The sequence below is a fragment of the Sturnus vulgaris genome, chromosome 3, assembly GCF_052056855.1.
Source record: "Sturnus vulgaris isolate bStuVul1 chromosome 3, bStuVul1.hap1, whole genome shotgun sequence".
NCBI classification, from domain to species: domain Eukaryota; kingdom Metazoa; phylum Chordata; class Aves; order Passeriformes; family Sturnidae; genus Sturnus; species Sturnus vulgaris.
This window is the reverse complement of record NC_142245.1, coordinates 21793222-21820121: the sequence shown is the minus strand read 5'-3', so window position 1 is coordinate 21820121 and position 26900 is coordinate 21793222. Positions and strand designations below refer to the sequence as shown.

The following is a 26900-nucleotide window of genomic DNA, read 5'->3' as shown; positions in this document are numbered from 1 at the left end:
TGGATTCTACAGTGAGAGAAATCTGAATTATAAAATGGGGATTTTGCATGTGCTTGACAAGAGAAGCATCAGAGGATTGTGATCAGTGGCACAAAACACAGAGGCAAGACAGCTGGAGTGTATCCCAGGGATACTGTTCAACACCTTTATCAATGACTTTGATGATGGGGGAAGTAAGCACTCTCATCAAGTCTGTGGATGATTACAAAAAAGGCCACTAAGATGGTAAAAAGATTAGAGCACATCTCTTCTGAGAGAGAGAGAGAGAGAGAGCGAGAGAGCTGGGACTGATCATCTCAGGAAAGACAAGGCTCAGGGTGATCTATCAAAATGTATAAATATCTTATAGGAGGGAACAAAGCAGCAGCCAGACTATTCTAAGTAGTGCCCAGTGACAGGACAAGAGTCAATGGACACAAACTGAAATACTAGAATCATAGTATCAGAGATATCCTGAGTTGGAAGGGACTCACAAGGATTATAGGTCACAATGATCTTAGAGGTCTTTTCCAACCCAAATGATTCTGTGATCAGTGAGTCCAACTCCTGCCTCTGCACAGGACAACCCCAAGAGTCGGAGAGCCCAAACACTTGAACTCTGGCAGGTTGGGTGGTGTGGCCACTTCCCTGGGGAGAAAATTAAATGCTAACTGAACACAGGAAATCGCTTTTGACTGTGAAGGTGACCAAACCTGGAACAGGCTTCTCATAGAGGACTATCTCCATTTATGGAGATATTTAAAACTCAACTGGACATGGCTCTGGGAAACCTGCTTGAGCTGGGGGAGCAGACTAGATAATCCTTCCAACTCAAATGACCCTGTGATATTCTAGATTCCAAGGGAAAGTAGAAGCAAAAGCTGATGACAGACCACACTGAAACAGTGATTCTAATTTATATGCCAGATTTTGATGTGAGCATGTGGAATGAACCAGAATGCAGAAGAAAGCAATCCAGTCTTTAGGAAAAAAATTCTTTCATGCAGTGACTGTACTTCCTTTATTACTCTGTGTGATGCATCCAAAGTGCATCAATGTTATTACGTGCTTCTCTGAAGGCAAGATGGGCAAGTATGGTACTTTAACCCAAAGATTTACACTCTAACTTTATACTCTCATCCTAGAATACAGATACTGAACACTATGTTGAAATACATCACCTTATCAAATAAACTCCTGGTTCAACAGTCAGAACCTCATTTTAAGGATTTAAATCTGATGAATATTCCTTTCTTGGATGAAAATGAAAAAACAGTTTGACATTTTGGAAGATTACAAGGGTCAGATTTTGAAAGATTTTGCTTTCTGAGAAGTCAGAAATAGGCCTTTGAGACTGTGGGATTATGGTCATTTAAAGACCTATTTTACTTTTAATATTTAGCTCAGCTTTTCTTCTTGACAAGGGTACAAGAAGTTCTTCTGAATGTGACACACACAGTGCAGCCTTCTGAGAAATGGGTAAGGCTCTTAACTTTTTGTTACTGTGCTCCAGCTATGACTCAGGACCTTACTTTAACTGTTGAAAAGAATTTACAGTGTAAGTATAAACCAAAACACAACAAATGGGCCTAGCAAGCTGAGACGAAAAACATAAGACAGAGGGCTGTCAGTGCCCTCAGACACATGTCAAACAGCAGATTAATCAGTGCCTAGGCTTGACAGGGAATGAAAATTTAAAGGAATGCATGGAAAAATACCATAGTTTCTTCATCAATGATCCCACAGAGAGCTGTGATGCTCTTCTGCTGTTGCATTAGCAAGCCTGGCTGTTTGGGTTACTGCAGCATTTTCTCATGGAATACAGCAAAAGAATTTCTAAGGAAATGTCCCTGAAATTAGGGAGAGAACAAGCAAAATATTTCGTTCACAGCAAACTTGAAAGAAAAGAAAGCAAAGATAGCATCTTCTGTGGGGTTCTGTGCTTATGTTAACTTTTGATTAACCAGGAATGATCGTTCTCCTGGTAGTCTCATATTTGTGGGTATCTAGTTCTCCATATTCAGTGACTTGCTCACCTGTGTAGGCTTCACTGAAATCAACAGACTAAAGTAAAATGACTTTGGATTGGTGATTTAACTTACACTTGTCTCAGCTCTGACCTCATCATGAGGACCTGAATTATATATTTCATACAATGCCAAAACTGGAAAATACATAACTGAACTATTGGGAAGGAGTTATAAATAACAAGAGGAAGCACATCTTACACACACAAAACTGAACTGGAACAATTACTCCCACAGCAGCTACAGAACCAGAAAGAATAAACGTATTAAAAAATAAAGACAATTCTACCATAGACCATTAATCAGGATGGTCCAGATGTAGCTTTCAGCTGAAGAATTTCACAGCCAACCAGATGAATTTGTACGAACAGGAAGACTCATTCTATGCTTAGCACATTTCTTACACTTTCTTCCTAAGCATCTAGAGAATCACAGAATATTCTGAGTTGGAAGAGATCCACATGACTCATGTAGTCCAACTCTTAGGTGAATGGCCTTTACAGAGATTGATCCCACAGTACTGGTGTTAATGAGCTCATCTCAGCATCATAATCTGACACAGTCACATAGATCAATAATTTGAATACAGACATTCTTGTGTTCTTTGGGTCATATGAGTGGCCAGTGTGCTGCTGTGGCAAACAAAGCCAATGGGATGCTGGATTGCATCAACAAGGACATCTCCAGCAGAGATAAGAACTCATTATTCCCCTCTACTTAGTTCTTGTCAGGCCACACCTGGAACACTGCATTCAGTTTTGGACTCTGCTGTGCAAAAAAGATGTGGGCAGGTTGGAGAGAGTCCAGAGGAGGGTGATAAAGATGATTAGAGGGTTGGGTAGCCTGTCAAATAAGAAAAGACTTACAAAATTTGGTTTATTCAGCCTTGAGAAAAGAAGGACCACTAGAGATCTTATCACCATGTTCCAGTATTTAAAGGGTAGCTACAAGGAAGATGGAGTCTCTCTTTTTACAAGGAGTCACGTGGAAAAGACCAGGGGTAATGGGTACCAGTTACTCCTGGGGAGACCACAATTGGATATAAAACAAAAAATTTCACAATGAGCACAATCAGCCACTGGAATGATGCTCCCAAGAAGTGGTGGATTCCCCAGCTCTGGATGCTTTAAGATTCAGCTGGAAAGCGTTCAGGGCCATCTTGTCTAGACTGTGCTTTTGCCAAGAAAGATTGGATCAGATGATCCTTGAGCTCCCTTCCAACATGGTATTCTATGATTCCATAATTTTATTTTGCATTACTTGACAGCTCTCTACAGCTCTCTGACGTGAGGTTGTAGTGAGGTGGGGGACAATCTCTTCTGTGCCTGCAGTGAGAGGACAAGAGGAAATGGCCTCAAACTGAGACAGGGGAGATTCAGATCAGATATTAGAAACAAGTTTCACTCTTTGGGTGGACAGGCATTGGAATGGGCTGCCCAGGGTGGTGGAATCACCATCCCTGGAGGTGTCCAAGAGATGTCTGGATCTGTTGAGAGGTGATGCAGTTTAGGGGTTACAGTGCTGGTGTTGGGTTGATGATGGGCTAGATGATATTACAGGTCTCTTTCAACCTCAATGATTCTATGTGCTGTAATAGGCTGAAGAATCAGGATCCATTTACTGTCTTCATTTAATGTAAAAGTAAGTTGCTTCTTCTATCTCCTGTAAGCTGCAGGCAGATAACCTCTTACCTTCCAGCCTGGTACAGACAATTTCGTAACCCTGACAGACAATCATGGCACAATGCCAAACAAGTTAAAGAATATTTTGGTTCTGACAAGTAAAATACCTAATCTATATGTCTCAGTCTTTAATTTCTACCAGTATAATCTGTATTGCCTTGTAGCATACATAAAGAATGTTGAAATCAACAAGGTCATTAAAGAAATCACAGTAAGGATAGAAAGTGCAGTTCTGGTAAGTTCACTACTCACAAATATTTAAGATATTTCAAATTGGAGAAAATAAAATATGTGCAATTTTTCCCTTGAAAATGTATACATAGGTTATGGCAGAGAAACAACACAAAACCATATATACTTATGTAAAAACTGTTACCTGGGCTTCAGGAAATAGCACACTGCCTGAGGGTTAACACACTTTCCAAGACTGTTGTATTACCCAAACCTGAGCCAAACCAAAGCACCGGCTTAGAGCATTGCATCATTACAATTTTTGAATTGTTATGCATTACAGAATTGATGTCAGAGATCATAAAAATGAATCTATTGGTCTGCACTATTGCTCCATTTAGTCATCACATAATATAATCCAGATTCTTGTCTGTAACATGCTTCTGTCCCAGGGAACTTTGTAGCAGCCAGAAAAAGCAGTTTGTTCATAAAGAGCAGAAAGCCAGATCCACAATATCCTGGCAGGAAGAAATGTCCCAAAATGTTCTCTATAACATTCTCTCCCCTTAAACCTAAAGCCACGAATTTCTTAATTCCATAATAACCTACCTCCACATCCCAGTGGCATCAACCACAGCATCTGATCAACACAAATGTATGGTAGTTTCCACTGAAATCAGTTAGGTTTATATGATCAAAATTAGGCAGCTATATCAAGTGCTTTCATATATCAGGTCAAACAGAATCATATAGGACCCACAGAATAATTTAGGTGAACTGGATGGAACAATAGGGAAGGGGCTAAAAAAATCATATATATTAAGCAAATTCAATCAAACAAAAATTTCCCCCCAGATCATAAATAGTTTGGGAATTGTTTTTTAGTATTTGTGCTGTATCTTAATTTCTATTGTTCTTTGAAATCAGTACATCACTACAAGGATGCTGACACAAATAATTATCCTTCCAAACGTTATCTATGCTGTGTATACACAAAAACAGACAAGTAGTACAGATCAACAAAAGGATGGATAAGCATCCTGTGTTATTAGATATGCCTAAAAAATGGTACTTAACAACATTTACCTGTGAGCATACCAGCGTCAGCAAGCTCAGCACTGGTGATGGGTACAGTGGGACCATCCACTTCATATGCTTTCAAAATGTACTTCTCAATTACACCTATGACCCCAGCTGGTTTGTCCCAGGTGACCTCAATGCTGTAACCATTTATACTGTGAACTCTTGAGGGAGTTGGCACATTTTGTGGAACTGTAGAAGGATAAAATAGAAAATAGAGAAAATGGCAGTTCTAAGGAGACTATTGCCCCTATTCTTCACTTTTAATGGCTGCAGTAAATCAGACTCAACCATTAGCATAAATACAATTTATTAGAGTTGTAACTTTTCAGCATTGATTTAATATGACTGCACATCTTGAGCTATTCGGTTTAAGCTATATTTCAAAACCATCAAAACTCCATCTACATAGCATTCCTTCTTGTCTTGTTGCAATTTTCCAAAAACATTTCATGTATCAAACATATTTAAGCATCACTCACAAAGAGAGGAGGTGGATTGTATGCAGCTAACAAGCACAGGCATTATAATAACACAACTGAATGAAGCAAGGCAGTACTGCAACAGAGAAGAGTTTGATATTTATCAGTTGGGTATCTAAGCCACAGAATGCCACAACCATGAAATGTTTCTAAAAATCTCCATTCTCTTTTACAGAAGTCCTTAAAAAATTAAAGCTCTTCCATTTATTTTCCACATACATATTTTATTTCCACAAAGCCATGCACCTTTCTTGGGGCAAGGCAGAGATTTTTAAGGCCTTTTTGCAAAATCCTTTGCTTCTAATAATTCCATATTACAAAAAGAAAAAAAGGAAAAAAAAGAAAAAAAAAAAGAGAAACATTTAAATGTTTTAAAAAACTGGAAAACCAAGATTATATATGCATACAGTTGCTAATAAAAAGAAGTCATTCCATTCCCTATAACATTTAACTATTTCTTGGGTATTACTATGCCAAGTAAAGGTCTGGTCAGTAACAGCTTCATCACAGATGACTGCACAAGGGATGCAGAGAAAAGACCCAAGGAACACCATGGCAGGATGATGAATGATGAGTTTGCTGTAGATGCATGTGGACTCCTTCACCCTGCTGATGATCACTTGCTTTTCTCACCATCAAATAGCCTATTTTTTGATAATTTTACGGTTTAGTTTCATTAAATATGAATGCAGCCTTTTTTTTAATAAGAAGGGCACCAGTATGGAAAGTACAAAAATACCTGGGAGTTTTGATTCTTCTGTAAAGAATGTCATACTCTGAGAAAGCTCCTATTACTACAGCAATATATTGACTTCATTAGTTATGAAGTGAATCACAGGGCGAGGTAAGACACTGTACAGCAGATGGTCTTTCATAAGGGATATAACAAAACCAACTCAAAAATAATTAAATAGTGCAATTATTGTCCAACCCCAGGGAACATGGACTGCTCAGCGCTGTGGTCAGCTTGCAAACATAAATTTATGGCAAACCTTACAGTTGTCAGATGGTTGACATGAAAATATGCATATATTTTGTCCCTTCTGGGTGGCACACAAAGTATAGGCTGTATGAGAATACATCTGCAAGTCCAATATTTATGCAAGTATCACATAATTTTTTAAGGTGATACATTGGATGACTTACATCAAAAGAATGCCCTGCACTGATGGAATGAAATTGGGCTTCAATTTCAAGAAGAGGGGAAGTTAGTTGAGTAAAATATACAGAACTGTCAATCTTCAAAATCTTACTGGTGTGATAGAGTTTGCAAATGAAGAGAAGAGGATAAGTTTTTAAAGTTTTCTTCAAAGACATATGAAAAATTTGATCTTTAATACTCTGAAACCTTCCAAACAAGCTATGTGCTTCTGTTCTGTTAAATTTTCACACACCATCTATGGACTACTTGCTAAAGGAATCCTCATTCAGCAGCACTGAGTAGCACACCCATGTGCAGGTCATTTCAAAAAACAACTTTTGCAAGACCACCTTGTCCCTAGCAAATATATGTCCTCTTATTTTCCAGAGCCTGTGCCTGCTATCCCAGTATCACTTTCTCTACATTTGATTTTGTAGCACTAACTTATATGTAGGATAATATAGATTTACTTACTCCAGCCTACTCGTGTAACGTGACGTTAGATGTGCACATATGAACACAAATAGATGGTTGCTCTTGCTCAGTTAATGCAGTTCAATCTCTTACTGTCCTTAATTACATTATCTACTGAAGATTTGGAAAATACCTCGATTTATGAGAAGAAAATACTTGCCTGAATACTTTACAGGTGATGACTGTAATCTGGTACCTGTTTGAAGCATTAAGCAGTTTCCCCCCCTCAGAAACACTATGCAAGGTTCACTAATCAAAATTGTTTTGGTTGGATTATCTCCACAGAATCACAGCACAAGTCAGGTTGGAAGGGACCACACTGGGTCATCAGAAGCAGGGTCATCCTAGAGCACAGGGCACAGAATTGTGTCCAAACAGTTCTTGATCACCTTCAACCTGACATTAAAAAGCTTATGAAAAATAAGAATGAGTAAACTTAAAATTATATTTACCTGATTCTCTTGTTCGAACATGGGTCCACGCACTAGATACTGACCCTCCTTCACTTAAGGCAACCACCCTATAGAGGTATTCTTCAAAGGATATCGAGAAGGAGAGAGGAAGCAAAAGATTACAAAAAAACCACTGAACATAGTAATACATTAGTAAAGAAGGGAACGAAAATGATGTATTTTATTTAAGGAACCAATGCACTACCTGTAAATGGTTGTAGAGCACTCTCATAAACACTCCGCTCTTTTCCCCGGTACACAAGGATGGAGTCATTTCCCCTGCAGTTAACAGCACTGTCAGTTGATAGGCATCCGTCCAGATTGACTCTGACAGCACTGCTGGACACAGATGCCAAGTTAACGACAGCACCTCGTGTAAATTTAACATCCTTCATGCAACCACCGAAACCTAGCAAACAGTAAGGGATTAGTACCACGGAAAGAGCTTCAGTCATTAAGAAACACTTCTCTTCCTTTCAATTCTATATTTTCAACATTAAAGACTGCAATGTGAGTATGTTGACTTTCAACATGGCATTCTGTCTCCACTTTCAAGACACTAAGCTGGTAAATTCCTGCCTTACTGATCTACATTTTCCCTATTACCCACAAGGAAATACCTTTCCGTTTCTCTTTCATCACTTCTCACTTTGAAATTATTACCATAAAAGTGATTCTCTGACTTTTAAAATCAGCTTTCTGCTGCTTGCTACTGTTTTGTTAAATATACATACTTCCTCAAACTGAAAAGAATATCTAGATCAAAATTACAATTAACTTCAGGAGATCAGATGGAGGCATATCATTTTTGTCTAACAAGGAGATAAATCATGTGCAGTTTATAAACATACTCAAGAAACAACCCCAAATTACTTGTTTATGATAAAAAATTTAAGAAGTTTAATTTTACATTTCTTTATATATATCCATATATTTCTGTGTATGTGTGACATTCCTATCGAAATTATAAATATGATAAATCAGTGACTTGCAGTTACAACACAACTACACAATTCAGAATGCAGTCATTAAAACTTTTATATTTACTAAAAATTAATAAATTGATATTAAATGGGTCACAAGTCTGAGTAGTGGTTGGTACTTAACATAAAACCAAACTAAACAAAAACCAAACTGAAGAATTCAATTCCTTTAAGAATTAACTCTGTGAATTAAAAATCCACCTCTCACAGTTCAGTGCTTCTCTTTAGCTTTGTGAAAGCTATAAGTATTTATCTTATTTATATCTTAAGTACTTTTATTGTCTTTATTACTGCAAGATGACAGATCAGAGTAGTATTTGTCCTTAGCCACCTGAACTGAGAATCTAATGTCCATACACAGTTCATGCAAAAAGGGGTACTGAAGGGGGACATCCATTTTGAAACATCCTCTAAAATACCTTCTCACTGCACAACAGAGGGAATTTGGCCAAACTGCTCCTTAAAATGAATACATCCTAATGTAAGTTCAACTCCTAGTGCACAGTGACCAACTCCGTTTCTTAGTCTGTGACAGACGAAAGAATTAGTCACAGTCTGTGCAGGCATCCTAATCATAAGATAAAATGAAGTTGTTTGATTTGCATTGAGATGTATTCTCTAAAACCTATTTTAATATATAATTTTTAGTATCTTTTTAGCCACATTTATCTCTATTTGAAGATTTTTCACTGACATCAGCCAAGCAATCCTGTCTGTTCTCAAGTAGGTGCAGAATAAGTAAAGATAGTACAAATTTTCACAAACATTCCTTTTGAACCTCCCAGGAGGACACATAATGGGTCATGCAAAGGCTCACAGACTCCAGCTAAAATTTCTTTAAGTTGTAACTTGCAAAGAGGTGAGGCAGGAGGAGAATAATATTTATCACTTATTTGCTGTAAGCAAAACAACATTCCTTCATTTAAAAATTAACTATCAAGCAGCCATAGATTGAGAAAACCTTTTCTAAATATTTATTAAATGGGAAGATCTCTATATCCTATTATCTTACCACTACAACATCTTAGTCCTAAATAAAAGTATGGCTTAAGGTATAATACCTTATCTTGTTCACCTGAACCTACACTTAGGAGTACATAAGATAAATATTATCTTCAGACACTCTAAATATAAATTCACAACCACCATTTTATTTTGTGGTGTGCTGAGGAGGTTCGGTGGGAAAGAAATATTTACTGATGTATCTTGATATGCATTTCAGACATTCACTTTAAATGTAATTTTGCCCTAGATTCTTTGTTCACAGATCTCTCTGCTGCAGGAGTTGCAAATGCATCCACTCACGAGGCTACACCATCTGCTACAAGGCAATACTAACAGGGTATGACTGGCCAGCTCTTTTGGGCCACAAATATTATGCATACAGAACCTGAAGGAAGATTGTATTATATGTGATACCTAGAGCTAGAATATTACTTAAAAACATAGTCTTGAACCATTCTATAGGCTCTGATACAGCTCACTCGAATGTGCATATTCAGAGTTCATGCAATAGAAGCCATTTACTGGGCTCCTCACTAATCACTTACTGACTGATACACATTTTTCCACAGTAGCTGAAAAATAACCCGTGGTTGATGAACAGTTTCACAAGCAATGAAAAAACACATCCAAACAGAGCCAGTTTAGGAGACACTTTTCCAGTAGGCTTCCTACAGTAGCTCCTTTTGTGGAGGGCATTAGTATCAGAATGCCTCTCTCTTTTCCCTACGAATTTGACCTGTTCCAGAATAGAACAGTCACAGTGATTCCTAAATGTATAATTGTCTTCCTTCCTTTTGATAATGAGGAAAACATCATGGCAATTGTAGACAAAATCCAAGTTGAGGCATTTATATTCACTTAGTTTCTTAATCAGAATCAGTATTGCCTAAAAAAGAGGAATAAACTCTCAGCTGCTCTTCCTTAGGGCAGCATCCAGCTTCATTACAGTGATTTAAGCTATGTTTACTGTCTCCCACTGGTTTTGTATTCCAAATCCACGAGTGACACAAGTTGATTGAGTAAAACAGGTTTCTGTGAACTGGCATTCTCTGTTGAAGATCTGAGATCATCTGGTGGGGCATCTCACTTCATCATTTCCTACACTCCAGGTCCTCTCCTATCAGACAGACTGCCTTGGGCATCACTGGAAGAATTTTCATAGCATTATAAAAGGATCAGGTCTAAGTAAAACTAGATGGTTAGGGATAATAGGTAGAGTCACAAGGGGTGGGAGGAAAATTCATGCCACACATTCATTAATTTAGACTATCAGCAGCAGAATATCCACCTGGTGCATGACACCAGTTTTCGAAAATGTTCTTTTTGGTGTCATCTTACCTTGTTCTAGCCCCAGTTCTCTATAAAAACTCTGAATGCCAGGTGGGATTCCTCCTACATAGACAGGTGAGTTAACTTTCAGCTGCTGAACACGGGGCTCAAGTGCCTGCTCTCTCAGTTCATTCATAGTGGCTGAAATCACAGAGCCTTCCTTGTTCACGGTGACTTCATTCCACTTCCCATCACAGTAAGACAGTCCCAACCAGAGGTCCACTTGGGTAAAGACAGCACCAGTTCTTAAGAATATGTTTAATATTCCACTTTTCAGCTCAATCTATACATTTTAAAACAGATAAAAAATATTTTGAAGGAGACATCAAATACACAACAATGACAGAAAGTTATTTTATAAAACATAATTAAGGGAGCTATGAATAAGATCAAAGAAAAAGGAATTTTTTATCTTCAGATTAATACTGTTTGCATATAACATGCTAAATACAGCATAATATCAGTTAATTCAAAGTGTAGAAAAATATATTTTTATTTTTTTGACAACTGACTCTGGCACTAATGTATCGAAAAAGAAAAGACAATGAACAAGACTGTTTTGCTTTTTTTGAGAATGAGAAAACATTACTTTATCGATTCATTTTTTAGAGGAATGTAACAAGATAATAAGGAAATGAAATGTCAGACCTGATTAAGGTCTTTTTAATTGGTTGGTGAACTCAATTTCAAATTTTTCCAGCATACATTGATTCTTACATTCATACATTTCATCCTTATTCTTCTAAATCTTGTAAGAAAATAATTGGTTTTGTATGTGCTTTTTGAGATTAATGTGCCAATTCTCTAATAGAAATACATTTTACTTAAATTTTTCACTGCAGAAGTTTCCAAATGTTTTAGCGCAAGACTCTTTATCCTAACTGATTCAAACACAAGTAGGCTCAGACTATAAATTGGCATGTATAAAACACTAAATACTTAGGAGATGAACTGGTGGTTGAAAAATATGAACATTTCACTAAAAGACATTACCGCTTCTATGCCAAAACCTTATTAAGTGAAATAAAAACTGCAGATTTAATATAAATTCTTATCACTATTATTGACGAACTGACATATTTAGTTTATATTAATATTACAGTGTTTGTAATTGGATCGTATTTCCTCAACAGGAAACACCCCAGCTGATGAAAGAACTCTGTGCTTGAAGTGCCATGAGCAATGTGGGTCCTACTCCCCAGCACACACTGACTTCTTGCTCCTGTGACAGATGGATTTCCTTTATTCGTTTATTTGGGACCACGATGTTTCCTATTTCCAACAGTTCAGACCCATTTACAGTTCAGAGCTAAGGACTCTACAATACAGGTGAAGGACTGACCATGGCACCAGTGCTGATGAGAACAGCTGGAAAAAGCAGTCCATTGGACAAGTCACTGCTTTTCTTCACTGGTGAGAATTAATATGGAGCACACTGTGCTGGTGTGAAGAAAGCATTCCAGAGGCATTAGTGCAGCAGCATGCCAGCAAACCTGCCAGACCTGGGAGCCAGGGAGAGGGCACAGTGCTTGACCCAGGGTCACTACTCAGCACAACCCTCCTCCAATTTACTCATCTTGGCATAGTTTTAAAGCAGGCAGTGAATGATGCTTGTGCTCTTTGTGTTGACCTGGACTGACATTCCAAACGCCCGAGTGCAGCTAAAGATAGGGGACCACTGCTCTGTTTCAACTCTTCTGCGTGGTGAAAATAGAAAAAAAGCCAAGTCCTGCCTGGATCTGAGCACAGGTTTATAAAAACAACAGATAAATTGTTTGCCTCACACAGAATTCTGGGATCACTTTAAAAAAATTTTTAACCATTATGATTTTTAATCTGTCCTTGGAAAATATATTATTACTTGAAATCAAAAATGCATGAAGATCAATATTAATCTGCCAGGTAACTCAGTAGCCACCTCTCAACAGAACTAGTCTTTGTATCACAGCCCTAAACCTATGCAGGTTTTAGTTTAATTCTTAAAAGCATGCTTGCTTTTCAGAATTTGGGTTACAGAAATTCATCAATGTTTTTCTCTATGCACATGATTCTCATTTTTATCTACCTAAGCATGCAAGGTTGAAACTAGGAAGGCCAATGCTTAGCCTGAATCTGGAAGATAAGAGCAGCAAGAAAGATTATTCCACAGTCCCACTAGCAGATTGTGGTATCTCTCTGAGATAGATACAGGGACCAACTCTGATTAAAAATGTTATGAATGACCTGGGCAGTAGGATGGGGTATACTGACAGTGAGTTTGCAGCTGATAGCAAAGGGAGATGCCATCAGTATCCTAGACATGTAAATCAGCTTTGAAAAACAGTACTGAGTTGAGATGGATTACAAATGGAACCCTGGCCACCAATGTACCCTTGAAATGATGAGGATAAACTAGCACTGGGCTAGGTTAGAAAAAAGGTGGGCAGAGGTTCCAAGGAGATGATTCTTCCCCTCCAGTCATCATCTGGACTATTGTATCCAGCTGCGGACACTGGTAAATGTGTGAGTAAATCCAGTGGAGGGACACCAAGCTGCTCAGTGGCTGGAGTGTCTTGGTGTACAAGTTGAAGCTGAAAGAACAGGGTTTGTTCAGTCTTAAGGGTAAGCAGGAGAGAACTCAACTGTTCCACTGCCTAATGCAAGATGCAGAGAAGACAGGCCCAGACTTTTCTCAGAGGCTCATTGTGAAAGGATGAGAGGCAAAAGACTAGTTGAATGAAAAACAGTAAGAGATCAGGGCTGTTACTTTGGGGTTTTTTTTGCTCTTTTCCCTATAATGAGGATGGTCAAAGATAAACAGGTTGTAGAATTTGGAAAGTTGTGGACTGTCCATCTGTAGAGAGATGAACACTACTCAAACAGAAAATGACTACAGCAAACTTATCAAGCATAAATTGGTCCTGCTTTTAGCAGAGATTTGAAATAAATTACTCCAAAAGGTCCTTTCAACTTAAATTATTTTGTGGTTCTGTATTGCACTTCTCTGCAGGACCCAGTCCCTGTCTCACTCAATCTGCTTATAAACATATGATTTTGAAGATGAAAGGAAACCTAGACATAGCATTTGAGAAACAAAACAGATAAGATAGGGGCTGCATTAGACACTGACTGACACTTAGCTAAACCTGCCATACAAAACAGTCTCAACCAATGCAGAACTAGAAGAGTCATTATGGCTTTAGGTCCTTCAAATTGCAAAGTCTTCCTGAGATTCAGAAATATCAGCAGAGACAAGCAAGGGCCTTCAAAATACTTGTCAAGGACAGGCAGTCTTTGAGCTCTTTGAAAGAAAAAGTTCATGGCACTTCTGCTGATGTGCAGCCAATCATTCCAGTTCAAAATCTAGTCCTGGTCAGACCTTCCAGCCAGAGAGCAGAGGCCCAAACACAGACCCCTCCATAGCCTCCTCACAGTCAGTCACTCTAATGGAAAGGAAATGAGAATCTCTTCCTGATGCCTAACAGAGAAATTACTGGTAACCAACAGGAATATCGCCCTCACAAGCCTCATGTGAGTACCAGTCACTTTGGTAGATCTTCCAATTTGAGTTCTCAAAATTTCACATCCCTCCTTAGCTCCATCAGAGGTAACACCTTCATCTTGCACACTTGTTATTTTACTTCATGCAGCTATTGAAAAGTGCAACTCTTTGGAAAAAGTTCTTGCAGGACTTTTCTCTTAGTTGCAGCTTTGCAGAACCAAATCATCAGCTACAATGTCTCAGGAGCCAGTTACTGGTATTGTATAGAAATTTGATAGTGCTTTTGCTGCTGTTGAAGTGGTCAGCATCAAAATCAGTCAGACAAACTTTATCAACAGTCGCAAAATCTTTTCATCACGTAAACTCATGAGGAATCACATGGCAGAGTGAGAGCTAGTGATTCATCCTAGTGTAGCTGGTCACAGTTTGCTTGTAATTATTATGCCCGGATCCAAAGATAATCAGATTGACCTCGCTGGCTTGAGTTAATTCTCAGGGCATGGAAGTCATGAAAGAAGTGACCTTTATGCACAGCACCTTTCTAGGACATCATTTTGTTCTTGAGCAGAAGACAAGAAAGAGTCTCTGGCTGTTTGGTAGCAGTCCAGCCGTGTGTGTAGCTGTAGTCATTCCCAAACTATAAAGCTAATAAGAGAGCTGTGACCTATGCAAAGGGAAGGGTCAGGGAATACCTGGTACTCAGGATAAGTGGTATAGCTCATAATCTGTTTTGCTGTGCAAGCGTCTCCTGACCAAATCTCCTAACAAAGACATCGTAGCTCATGCGCAACAAGCTACACCCCTCATTTGCACTTTCCATTAACCTCTTCTTGTGAGATCAAGTGTACAGAAAAGCCTTCTGTCATCATTATCTATGTGCAAAAAACAGAGCTGAGAGACTTGGAAAAGCGTGCACATACTCATCCTCTCTAAAATTCCTTCAAAGTCTTAAGGCTATGGAGATGTTGAGGTCATGATTAAAGTGAGATTAAAAAAAAATTACCTGACTTAGGACAAATGCTAAGAAAATTATCCAATTTTCAGAGCTAAAAATACTCTAAATATAAAACAAAAATCTGGAAGGTTGAAAAGGAAAGGAAATTATTTTGTCTAACTACTTTGTGCTTTTGACTCCACTTTCAATTTAGTAAGTCCCCTGTCTTCCTTTATAGTCAGAATCTATTTTCTCATATTTATGGTAGTCTTACACAGAGCAAGAGAGAAGGAACAAGACTCACACACTACCAGAAACTCCAGAAAAACCCTGTGAATACTCTTCACATAAATAATGCCCCTATAATGTGAATTACACACATACAACTCTTTTTTAGGGTGGGACAGTAGCATATATGTAACATCTTATGCTATTAGCTCATGATCTTGGTCGTTACTTGAGGGCAAAATTAAAGTAATAACTTTTAGCAAGACTTGCTATAGGACGTCAGGATAATTTTTTAACTAAGGCTGCTTTAAAAAGAAAAAGCAATCAGATCTAGCAGAATTCAAAACCCAGGAAAAAATTGTCAGCTGGAAAAGCTAATAGTATAAAAAGTAAATATGGAGTAAGTTATAATTGACCTGAAAAGGAGAAAAATATATTTATATGGTTTAGGTCAGAAGTTTAAAAGAGAAGGCCCATTAGACATAATGCCACACAATAAAACAGGTTGTGACATGACAGCCATTAGCAAAACAGCTGCATAATAAGAAATAAATAAATTAATTAAATTCAATAAAAGCACAGAAAGAGCAGATTGGGTCATAAAGAATAACAATGCTCTCAAAAATCTCTCAAAATAAATTATTGCTTTCTGGAACAGCTGAAAAAAACGTTGGGTTTTTTTCCATGCAATCCCCTGTAATACCTACTAGTTGATGCAAGTATATTTGACCCACTAAGCAGTGGTGGCCACAGTTTAATTACACTCAAAATCCTTGGGAAAGAAAAGTATGAAAACCCAGAATCACATAGCTAATAAAAGAATTTGAAAAACTAAACAGAACACATTAAAAAATAAACAAAATATTGGAAATTATAGAAGCAAAAATAATTCTGAGCATAAACAGTCTTATTTAACAGACACCAAAAAGAAAGTTCATAGACACTACCACACAATTTGCCTAATAGAGGATTTGTGAAACTTCCTCTAGAGTGTTGGGAAAATAGTGATAGAGATGAGATGATATGGAAGAACAAAGTTGGAACTAACTTATTTCTACCTATATGTTTCAAGTCAAAAGAAAAAAATTATGGATTATAAAAATAAACATATACCTTAAAGAGAAAGCTTTATTAGGAGACCAGATAATTCCCATCATGACCTTTTTGATTTACAATTTAACGGATTTTGTTTTAGTATGAGAACTGGGAAAATAGGTAAACTCTATGCTTTCCTAGAAATGAAGTGAAAATTTTTAATACATGTATTTTATTCTCCTTTCTGATCACTTCTAATCCAATTAAGATGATAATTCTGCTTTTCACACATTGATATCTTTCTTCTTTATGACATAAATAACCATAGTAACTTAACACTTAGCATCTGTTCAAGTATTTTTGCTTCATTACAATGTGCTGTCCAAAGCATTTCAAAGCTAGTAAGACATAAAATAACTTATAGTTTGAAATTTCTTTCAGTGCTAGTTTTGCTTTTCGGGAGAAAACTTACAGATCACATCTGAAATAGAGTTAATTGTATTTTTGAACTTACTGCAAGATAATCTGGGCCATCTTTATTGTAAACAAACAAAAGTAACCCATTCAGCTGATCAGTTCTGAATTTGAATGAGATCTCAAATTCCAGTCCACCACTGAAAACACCTGAATGCAGCTCCAGGAACCCTTGAAAGAAGGTGAATGTATACATAAGTTAATCAAATAAGGAAATTGGTTGAACAAATCAAAAGTAAAGCTCTAGGTGCTACTTTCTACTGAAAAGTAGTAGCATGAAGAACTCAGGCTTCAAGATTATAGTTCACCACTTTATCACTCAGCTTTGAGGACAGTTATCAATAATGTATTGCAAGAAACCAAGCAAGTAAAATATCCAAAATCTTTTACCCAGCTTTTTTTTGTTGTTGTTAATACCTTATAGGCAAGTTTTATGTCCCTACAAAAGTGAAAATTCACCTTTCAGACACACATCCAATCTGCATACAGTTACAGCAGCACTATCTGCAATTCCTCTTCCATGCAGCAACCTTCTGTCAACCAAGAGACACAATTTTAAACCAACAGAAAAAATTCCATATAGCTAAAGTTGCCTTGAAAAGCAGATCACTGCAACACTTTTGACCACCTTCTCTATCTCAAGAACATATTTGGATCAAACAACAGCACAGCAAACTACCTCTGCCAAGAAAATGTGCTCCTTTTGAGAGTCCAATGGGACATCCCTCCCAAACATGGTAGACATTATCTTGTTCTTCAGCATTCTCCCAGTTCAAAGATTCCCAGTTTTCATAGGGAGTATGCACTTTTTTCAAAAATATGTCACTGAGACAGCCCACAAATCCTTTCTGGACTATCTTCTTCATCCCTGCAAAACAAATAATATTTTTTTAAGTCAATCACTTGCAACTAAACATAGGAATCAATTTATATGTTTTCTACATCCTCTCCATCTCCTATATGTCCACGTGTGCATAGAAAACCAGCCACCAATCAGTTCATAAAGCTAAATCCAGATTTCTGAATGGGTCTAATCACTAAAGACAGCATCTAATGCTATGCAGCTGAAAAATATTAAACTTTTTGAGATTTTGTATACAGGTACTTTGAAATCAACAGCATAAATCTACTCTAAGAAGATCCAAAAAAGCTTTCTTTAAACAAAACAATTCTGAAGAAAGGCCGAGTAATGTGCCGAGTAAGAAGCAATAGCGTTGCAAAAGCTGAGGTAGAGAAATATATGTTTAGAAGCTTCTTTGGGAAGTTTTCCTTTCCTTTTTTATATAAAGCAAAAAACCAAAACCATTGACACATAGCTGCTATCCCTTCTTTATTACTGGGGGCAAAAATTTTAATCCATTTTTATAGGTGCCCTTCTCTTAAATGAATTTTATAGTCAGTCTCATTGTGAATATATATAGCTGGGGTTTTTGAAAGAGGCATCCTGGATTACTTTAAGAACCAATGTTTTAGAAGAACAGATACATGTATTTCTAGTTTTAGTGTAGTGAAATAAAGATGAGGGAGTTGAACTCCAGTGTACCCCACATTAATTCATCAACTGGATTTCACGTTAGAGGCAGAAATACCAACTCAATAAACAATTTGGCTTTCAGATTAATATGAAAAAAACAAAATTCAGGATATCAATTCACTGAGAACAGTTGATTGTATATTTGTGTAGACAGTCACCTCTGTCATCTGATGGCAGTTTATACACTTTATACACTTTATGTATGAAAACTTATGTTCACTGATTCTTCAAGAAGCCAGATTTGATCCAGTTCCTCATAAAGTCTATATCTGTAAAATACAGGTATATTCAAACACCTCTGAGCTCAATGCAACAACTTCTGAAGGATACAAACACACCAAAAAAGGCCAGCATCTTGTACACCTGCATCAAACTGGGATACATAGCCATGTGCTTAAGCTAATAATGGGTATTTTGGAATGAATTTGTGAAATGCATGTAAAACATGCCCATAAGTTTCACACTCTTACCAGTTCTGTGTACAAAAATCATTAAAATGTACACCTCATAAACTGTTTTAATGCTGATGAAATCAGCTATACAGACATTTCAGCCTATCTCAAAAGATAAAATTTGAGAAACTGCACAGATTTATTTATCATACTTGCCTTCATCCTTTCGTACAATGGTATAACCCTGTGGAAGTCCTCCAACAAAAACTCCCATGTTCTCTCCAATAATGGTACTGCCACTAGTTGCTAAGGAAGAACCTGAACAAAATCATTCATTATTCACATATTCAATGCTTCCAACAGATTTTCAACTCAATAGCAAAATACTAGTATTTTATAGAGGCTAATGTGACACATTAGCCTAAGACTTTTCTAATACATACCCAGGAAATATTTACAGCTCTATTTGACAACAAGAGAATAATAAAAGGATAGATTCACAAGCACAAAGAGAGATATAGTATTCAATTATCAAAGATTCACAGTGGACAGATTCCTCAGATGAACTGACAAACCAGTAATGACAACAGTCAGAAAACTGAGTGAATTTTTTTCTGTATGGGTGAACACAGTGAAAAACCAAGTGAACAACACCCCTAGTAATACCAAAGTTATTTAAATAAATTGATTACCTGTGTACTGCCCATCCACTGTGATGTTTCCCAGAGCTTGAATTCTTGTAGCAATTATTTGGTGCCAACTGTTATCATTATACACTTTTCCACCATCATTAGTTGGAGTGACTGCTACTGCAGATCCCTTTTTATTAACAGAAGAGTTTGATTTAGAATATTTTGAAGGTAACATTTAGAATAATATCTTACTCTTTTATGACAATTTATAGCATATAACATCTAAAAATAAAGACAGCAGTCCTATGTTTAACTTCCTTTGGCCTGCTGAATGATGTTTAGGACTTATTTAACCTTCTAAATTTAACCACTAAATTTAACCTTCTCAAATAATACATGAAGGATCAAGGATCCAGTTCAGCATCTATTAAAAATAGAAAATCCTGTGTAGCTTCCCTGGTAAGGACAAGGATGAGGCACAAATTAGTGAGGGTCATGTCACTCCGATTTTTTATTTTTTATGATTTTTTTTTTTTATTATGTCTCTATTTACTTCAAAGAGTGCTGTGGCTATGAAGTTTGATGGCTATGGTTCAATGTGCCATCCATGGAGAGCAGCTGCATATCAGGATTGTTAATTGCAGCACCTGTCCACACGAAGGGATCCAAAAAAGGTGTGCATGTGTAGCACGGTAGATGCATGTTCTCTCCATGTTAACCTGGCACCAAAAGGACTAAAATTTCTAGAAGAGAGAGTTCCATATATTTATGGGGGGGTAAAAGGTCATACTAAGAGATTCAAGAAAACAAAATGAAGCAAAAACACCTCAAAACTAAACAAAACCTCAAAAAAACCCCTGCAACCAAATAAACAAACCAGACTAAACAAGAAAACCTCCAGAAAGTAGTTACTGAGGTTGCTTTTATGGTACAAGGGATGCTTGCAAAAATGTTTTTAAATTTCATGAGAATTTTTACCTGGTTTAAATAAAACAAAAAACTATGACATGAAGAGGTGAATTTAAGGGCATCTATTACAAACACAGAGAAATCTTTTCTGAATTGCTCAGTAAGAGGAGTCTAATAGATGCAGTTACCAAACTAAATCTCAAATATGTAAAAAACCAAACAAAATATTACATAAATTAATATAATGCTGTAACAAAAATAAAATTATTATATTTCAAACATTTTCTTGATATTTCTATCCAAATAATCATCTACATTTTTTTAGATTCCGGTAATATTGCCTCAGGACTTTATGTCATTCTTCAAGTATCTGGAAATTCCAAATTATTCTGTTGAATTTGCAAAACAGAATTGTCCTGTACAGCAGGCAACTCCTGATAGAAAAAACATTTCTTTATATAGATACTGTGCTATATTAAAGAATCTCAACCACTGCAGTTACTTTATGACTTCAAAAAACAATTTCCAAAAGGTATATAAATTAAAAATTTGCTTCCTTATAATTTGGGGGCCCAGCTTGTAACTTTGCAGCAGCAAGCCAGACAGTTCAACAACTTTTTTCCAGATCTTCTAGTATTCCTTGTAGTCCAAGGATCTTAGAATTATGCACATGGAGAAAAGCTGTTGATAGAAAGAACCACCTATTTTGATTAATACTAAAACTCTCTTATTAAAAGTTAGTATTCTGCCTTTAGTGATGTTCATCCATTAGAAATTGCATTTTGGCACACAGACTTATGAACCCTGAATACATTTTACAGTTGGCACTGGGGACTGTCACTGTGTATCCTACGTATCAAAATATACATGTGATGTGCACACATGTACTCAGTTAAAGAAAAAATTATTTCCTGTGAATATTTAGAGCACATTTCCAGCTCCATTTAGTCAACATCCTAGTACTGAGGTTTGGAGAGCCATCCTTCTACCCCATAATAAGAAAACAAAGCTATATATCCTTACATACTAATGGCACTTTTTCATATACTATTTTTTATTGTCTTCTCTCCGATTTCAACATTTTAATATTTTACAAACACACACATTTCATTATCGTAGTTTAATAATTAAAACCAGAACTGGTGTCATGCCCAATTAATGTGCCCTGGTAGCATGCCCATTAGTTTTTCCATTAGTGAATTCAACAATACTAATGGGATTACTAGCATGGGATGCTAATTGGGCGTGACATAAGAAACTGGCTTACTTCTTAGCATACCCTTGCTAATGATGAAATTAATGAGCATTTTATTAAATGCTGTCTCATCAAAGTGTACTTAGTTAGTGTTAAAATTGTTACAAACGATGCTGCATTCTAAAGATCAGGTGCCTGAATAAGTGGTTCTTCATATTATGTTTGGTGACAGTCTAGAGCATTAACAGTTTTATACACCAAAAACCACACTTATTTGTAACCAATTCAATCTGGCACCACACAAGCATATGTGCTAACCTGTGCTTAATTTTTTTTTTTTTTTGGGTGGGAAGATTGGGGGGAAGGCAGAAAACAAAAACAAAAAAAGTGTTCAGGGTTCAGCACATGCTGCACTGGAGAGGCTTCTTTATACTTTTTCCAGAACTACCAGAGTCACTCTGGGATCACATTCAAACAGCTTGCTGTGAGTTGGCTTGTCATGGATTTCGGTAATCACATATTTTGAAATCTGGATTATTTTGCTATGCCATACAATAAGTCCTAATATTTGGTTGCTGTCAATAATAACTGAGTAAATATAAATGGTTCTGTCATACTGATGTTTGCATTGAAAATACAGAGAAGCATCACAAACATGAATCTTCAGAGATAGTGTCTCAAGTACTAAAGTTTGAATGCAACAACACTTTTTCCAGTAAAGTTCTTTCAATGCCTAAACTCCTACTACTAAGAAGGTGAAAAAGTACTGAAGTTTTACCAATGCCAAGGAGGAAGGTCTAGTTGGGACTCATAGCCAAGTATTGTCCACCTTCCTTCCTTTTTTTTACCTCACCCTCAGACTGTGCCTAAATACTTTGGCCTCTCCATGACAAGAATAACCAACAAGGCAACACACACAAGGAAAGTATCTGGTGTTCCTCCTCTTTGCTGTAAAATTTAGTAAATGGATCATCTTCTAAAATGGAAGAGCTGGATACAATTCCCTCCATCCTGTGAGAAGAATCTCAGTCTATTCTCAGCCTATCCTAATCACTTAGGAAAAAAAGTGCTCCACACTGGGCTTATATTTCCACTGTAACTGATTTCACTCGGTATAAAATATTCAGTGCTTCCCTGGGAAAAAAAAGAAATTACCTATAGCCACTGAAAGATAACAATAAATTGAGCTGGAGTTGATTGTGTAATTTAGGTGTAGATGTAAAGACATCACGATAAGAAAAAATAAATCCACAGACAGCTGAAGTTTTACAGACACCCTGACTTTGGAAGAAGATCTATGGAAAAATGTGTTTGGTCCAAAAAGACTAAGGAAGACATCCGTGTGCAAAAAAATCTCATGCTTCCTGGACCATGAGTAGAAACCCGCAAAGAATGGCAGTAAAACAATTAGGAAGGAAAAAAGAGCAGTTGCACAGCACAAAAGGGAGACAAAAGGGATGGTCAGACAACAGCCAGATGAATGGTGGTGTACATGGAGCTCAGAGAAGTATGAATGGACACGAAGAAAAGGATTTGAAATTAACACTTAGCGAAGGAAGAAGCGAGGCTGCTGAAGGCTCCCCACTAGGCGGACTTGGCAGGACCATCCCCAGAGCAGACACAACAAAGAGAAAACGCGCTGCTGATCATGAGCAAAGATACAGCCCAGCATCCTGAAAGGGACTAAGGGTACAAATAATTAACCTGCGACAGGTCACAGCTGGAAGGAAGCACGGAATATTACACCACACTGCTAAAGATGAAAAGCTACAGAGACACAATTGTCATCAAAAAGAATGTTTGCAATTTCTCAGAGAAGAGCACAAAGGGAGGGCCATAAATGTTTACTGTATATGCCATGACTGTAATTAGAGACAGCAATGCCTATAACCTGGCTAAGACACCACATGATGTCAATAAGAAGTAATTAAAGCATTTGCACACTAATGCAGACTGTCATGCACAAATGAAAGACGAAGAAATGCTGCTACGGTACGGATATCTGACACCGTAGGATAGGAATAGCAACTCATGGCAAAAGGGAAAAAGAAACAATGACAAAAAACATAGAAACAAAGGTAGTGACAGTAAGGTAGCACGGCATATTAGGGATACAGAACACTGAAAATTTTTGATAACTGAATTTTAAAAGGTGAAAGATTTTGAAAAGATTTCCACATAAAACACTTTGATGTGGGCCACTGTATCCCACTTCTGAATCTGAGAATGTACAGGAATCTCTTCCACATTATTAATGAGAAATTATAAAGCATTAGCTTTCAAGATAGTAAAGCAACTATTAAGACCTACACTGTTCCTGGATGCCCTGAATGACAGCTTTTTTTGTTTCCTCTAAACAGCAACTAAAGCAACACCATAGGCTATTTTATAAGAGGAAACACTGTTGAAGAGATGATCCTAAAAATCAGCACGGAACAGAGTTGCCTGATTCAAATGAAACAAAAAGATAAACAAAGATACATTCATAAACAAGTAATCTGTTAAAATTTAAGACAGTAACTGTTGAAAATATGACATGAACTGAGAAGCTCTGAAGACTGAATATGTGACCTGCTGGGGTTTTTTTACAGTTAAAAGACAGGTAAGAAAGATGGGGGAAAAATTAAAGCCCCAAAGCAGCCTCTCTTCCTGTTCCCCAGACACTGGGGATCCAAATAAACAAAATATCTTCTAGGGAATGATCTAAACAAGTTGACATAAAGCTACTTTAGAAGACGCAAATCTGCAAGAAGGACTAGGAATACTATTTAAAGCATTAAAATGTCAGTTGAAAGAAATCCACTCCAATTAACCATCAAACAACAACAAAAAATGTAAATAAACCTCAGAAGATCTTGCAAAGGAAATAAAATTTTCTTTTCAGTTAAAAGAAGGTGTAAGTGTAAGAGAGAAACAGAATTAGTCCCTATTAAAATGTGGATGAGGACAACATTAACAACATTAAGCTTGGTCCCAAAAGCTGAAGTACACAATAAGATAAAGCCTGTGTGTAATTGTAGTAGAATTAATAGATATTTATATCTTGGGCTTAGAAACAGATCTAATATTTTCCAGCATGGGATCACATGCAAGCCAGCCTCTGTGCAGCACCTTGCTTCTTCTATAGATGTTCCAAAGCTTAAAGGGATTTTCATAACTGCACAACACCTCCATATGGTCACAGAGTGACTGTGGCAGAGCTCAAGAGGCAAAGGTTAACACTGGGTTAGAAAATCTGGTAATTATTTACAGTTAATTGCATATTTATGAAGTATAAGTGAGGCCATAATGTTTTTTAGTTCCATAAAGAGATCCAGCTTTGGGGTGCACAGAAAACACAAAACACCCAAAGAGAAATGCAAGGCATGTGGCCTTTGTATTTTGTTTATACTTCCCTCATTATTATTATATTTTTGCATAATGGTGACATGCTGATCCCTACAGGAAAACACTTAGTCTCAAGATAGGAGGCTTAAAAACAATTGACTAACATTATATAAACTTACTAATTCAAAACTTAGTTTGGCACAACTTTGAAATCTTGGTAGTTTAAGCTGTAGTGGTGTTAAGTGGCACTTACAAAAAACCCAATCCATAAAATGAAAAAAAAAAGTCTTATGTTGTGGCATACATAACAATAAAAAGAGCAAAAATTTAGTGTTTCAGTTTTTCTCTCCTCAAAATCTCTAGTTACCTAAGGGTTCTAAGAAGCAAGTTAGCTTGTATCCATTAAAGCTAAAAAACAAACAAGAACCAACCCAAAACCAAATAAAAAACTACAAAGGATAAGCATGCAAAGAGTACAAAAGCAAATTACATAAGTTATTTTATAGGATCCTGTCTTTTGTTGTACCTGTGGATCAAAAAGAAAGTAAGGACGCCCACTCCTCAGCTGCAGTGCAATGTACTCCTCCTGATTGCCAGGTGATGCAGAGAAAAAAATCAAACCATCAGGCTCCTGGGTTCTGAATTTCACTTTAATACCTGGTTGGAAAAAAGCAAGTAGATGGTTAACACCAAAAGTGGTTCTTGTAGGTTATAACAAAATTTATTAATAAAATATAATTTTAAAAACAGCAGCAATATTGTAAAGCAAAATCATGGAAGTTCTGTTCATCCAAAACCCTTGCTAGACATTGCAGGAGAAATTTTACTAATCCAGACTGAGGCAGCCCTTGAGAGAAATTTCTGTGAGTCCTGATTCATCTGTAAAAAAAGACATACAATTGTGACTAATGTTCTTTAATAACGTCTTTCTTAAGAAAATATAATTCAGATATTCGCATACCATTCTAATAGTTGATGTTTTACATGTGGATTTTCACTTGTGACTTAACATTTCTATAGGTAAAGCAAAAAGGATGTTGCTGCATGCAAGGATTTGTATGAAGAACAGTAGGGTTTTGGCTCCAAAAGATATGTATGTGTTCACATGTATATTTGCACATATATTCTTTTATAAACATCATATCTAAGTGCATAAAGAACACCTGGAAAAGAAGCAGTTTTCCAACAAAAATTGGAAATATCCAAAGGTATAATAGATGAACTAAGCTTAATTAAGAACTTTCCAGATCATTCTCAACCTCCATTTAGTTTCTGATACTATCCTTGATTGTATGGCAGAGCCATGCCTTTTCTGCACCAATTTTTTTGCAAATAGAAATGAAAAGGCAGTAATAGCAACACCCACCTATTCAATACACTTCCATAACATTTCTGTATAAGGTGCTTTTACAAGAACAAGGTAAGTTATTGAGTTTTACCCAGTTCTATCAAACTATCCAGTATTTTCCCTATTTTATGTCAGGCAGAAAACAATAAAAGTCTAAAGTTTTTATTGTAGAAAGCACATATATTAAAAATATACAAAATAATTAATTCTGACATACATTCATATAAGATTATGCTTGTTAATTACCTATACCTGAAAGAAATATCCTTTGGCCTCTCTACCTAATCACATACAATGTTTTCATGTAAATCACATGATGCAGTCACAGACACCAAACATTCACAAGGCAATGAAAATCAGTCCTGCTATTAAACACCTGCAAAAAGCAATTGTACACAAGTAACCCCATGCACATAAAAAACCTCAACCAACAGTTGAGTGCCTTGTTAAGGAAGAGCACAACTTTGCCTGGCTCAGAAATGAACACTTGCAATACTGTGAGGTTCCAGGTACTTCCAGCTGCAGTACCTGCTGGAGAGGCTGAGACTGATGGCCTCTAATCCCAGCAGTGGGGAGCACAGTTAATTTAACAAGCTGCCAGTATTT

The 26900-nt window shown here is 36.8% G+C and overlaps 1 protein-coding gene across 8 annotated transcripts in view; it reads right to left on the bottom strand.

The window, feature by feature from the left end:
- Nucleotides 1–26900, bottom strand: part of USH2A (usherin) — a 368811-nt gene that overhangs the window by 215272 nt on the left and 126639 nt on the right. For all 8 annotated transcript variants that reach the window (XR_015802194.1, XM_088161172.1, XM_088161173.1 and 5 more), the window contains exons 22-30: nucleotides 25473–25603; nucleotides 19576–19702; nucleotides 19100–19201; nucleotides 17637–17825; nucleotides 16998–17128; nucleotides 10815–11088; nucleotides 7694–7897; nucleotides 7489–7569; nucleotides 4946–5131 (exon numbers count right to left, since the gene is read on the bottom strand). Coding sequence is in view for 7 of the 8 variants with exons in the window: in XM_088161172.1 (XP_088017298.1) it covers nucleotides 4946–5131; nucleotides 7489–7569; nucleotides 7694–7897; nucleotides 10815–11088; nucleotides 16998–17128; nucleotides 17637–17825; nucleotides 19100–19201; nucleotides 19576–19702; nucleotides 25473–25603 (1425 nt within the window). In the remaining variant the exon portion in view is untranslated. The remainder of the gene's footprint in view (nucleotides 1–4945; nucleotides 5132–7488; nucleotides 7570–7693; nucleotides 7898–10814; nucleotides 11089–16997; nucleotides 17129–17636; nucleotides 17826–19099; nucleotides 19202–19575; nucleotides 19703–25472; nucleotides 25604–26900) is intronic.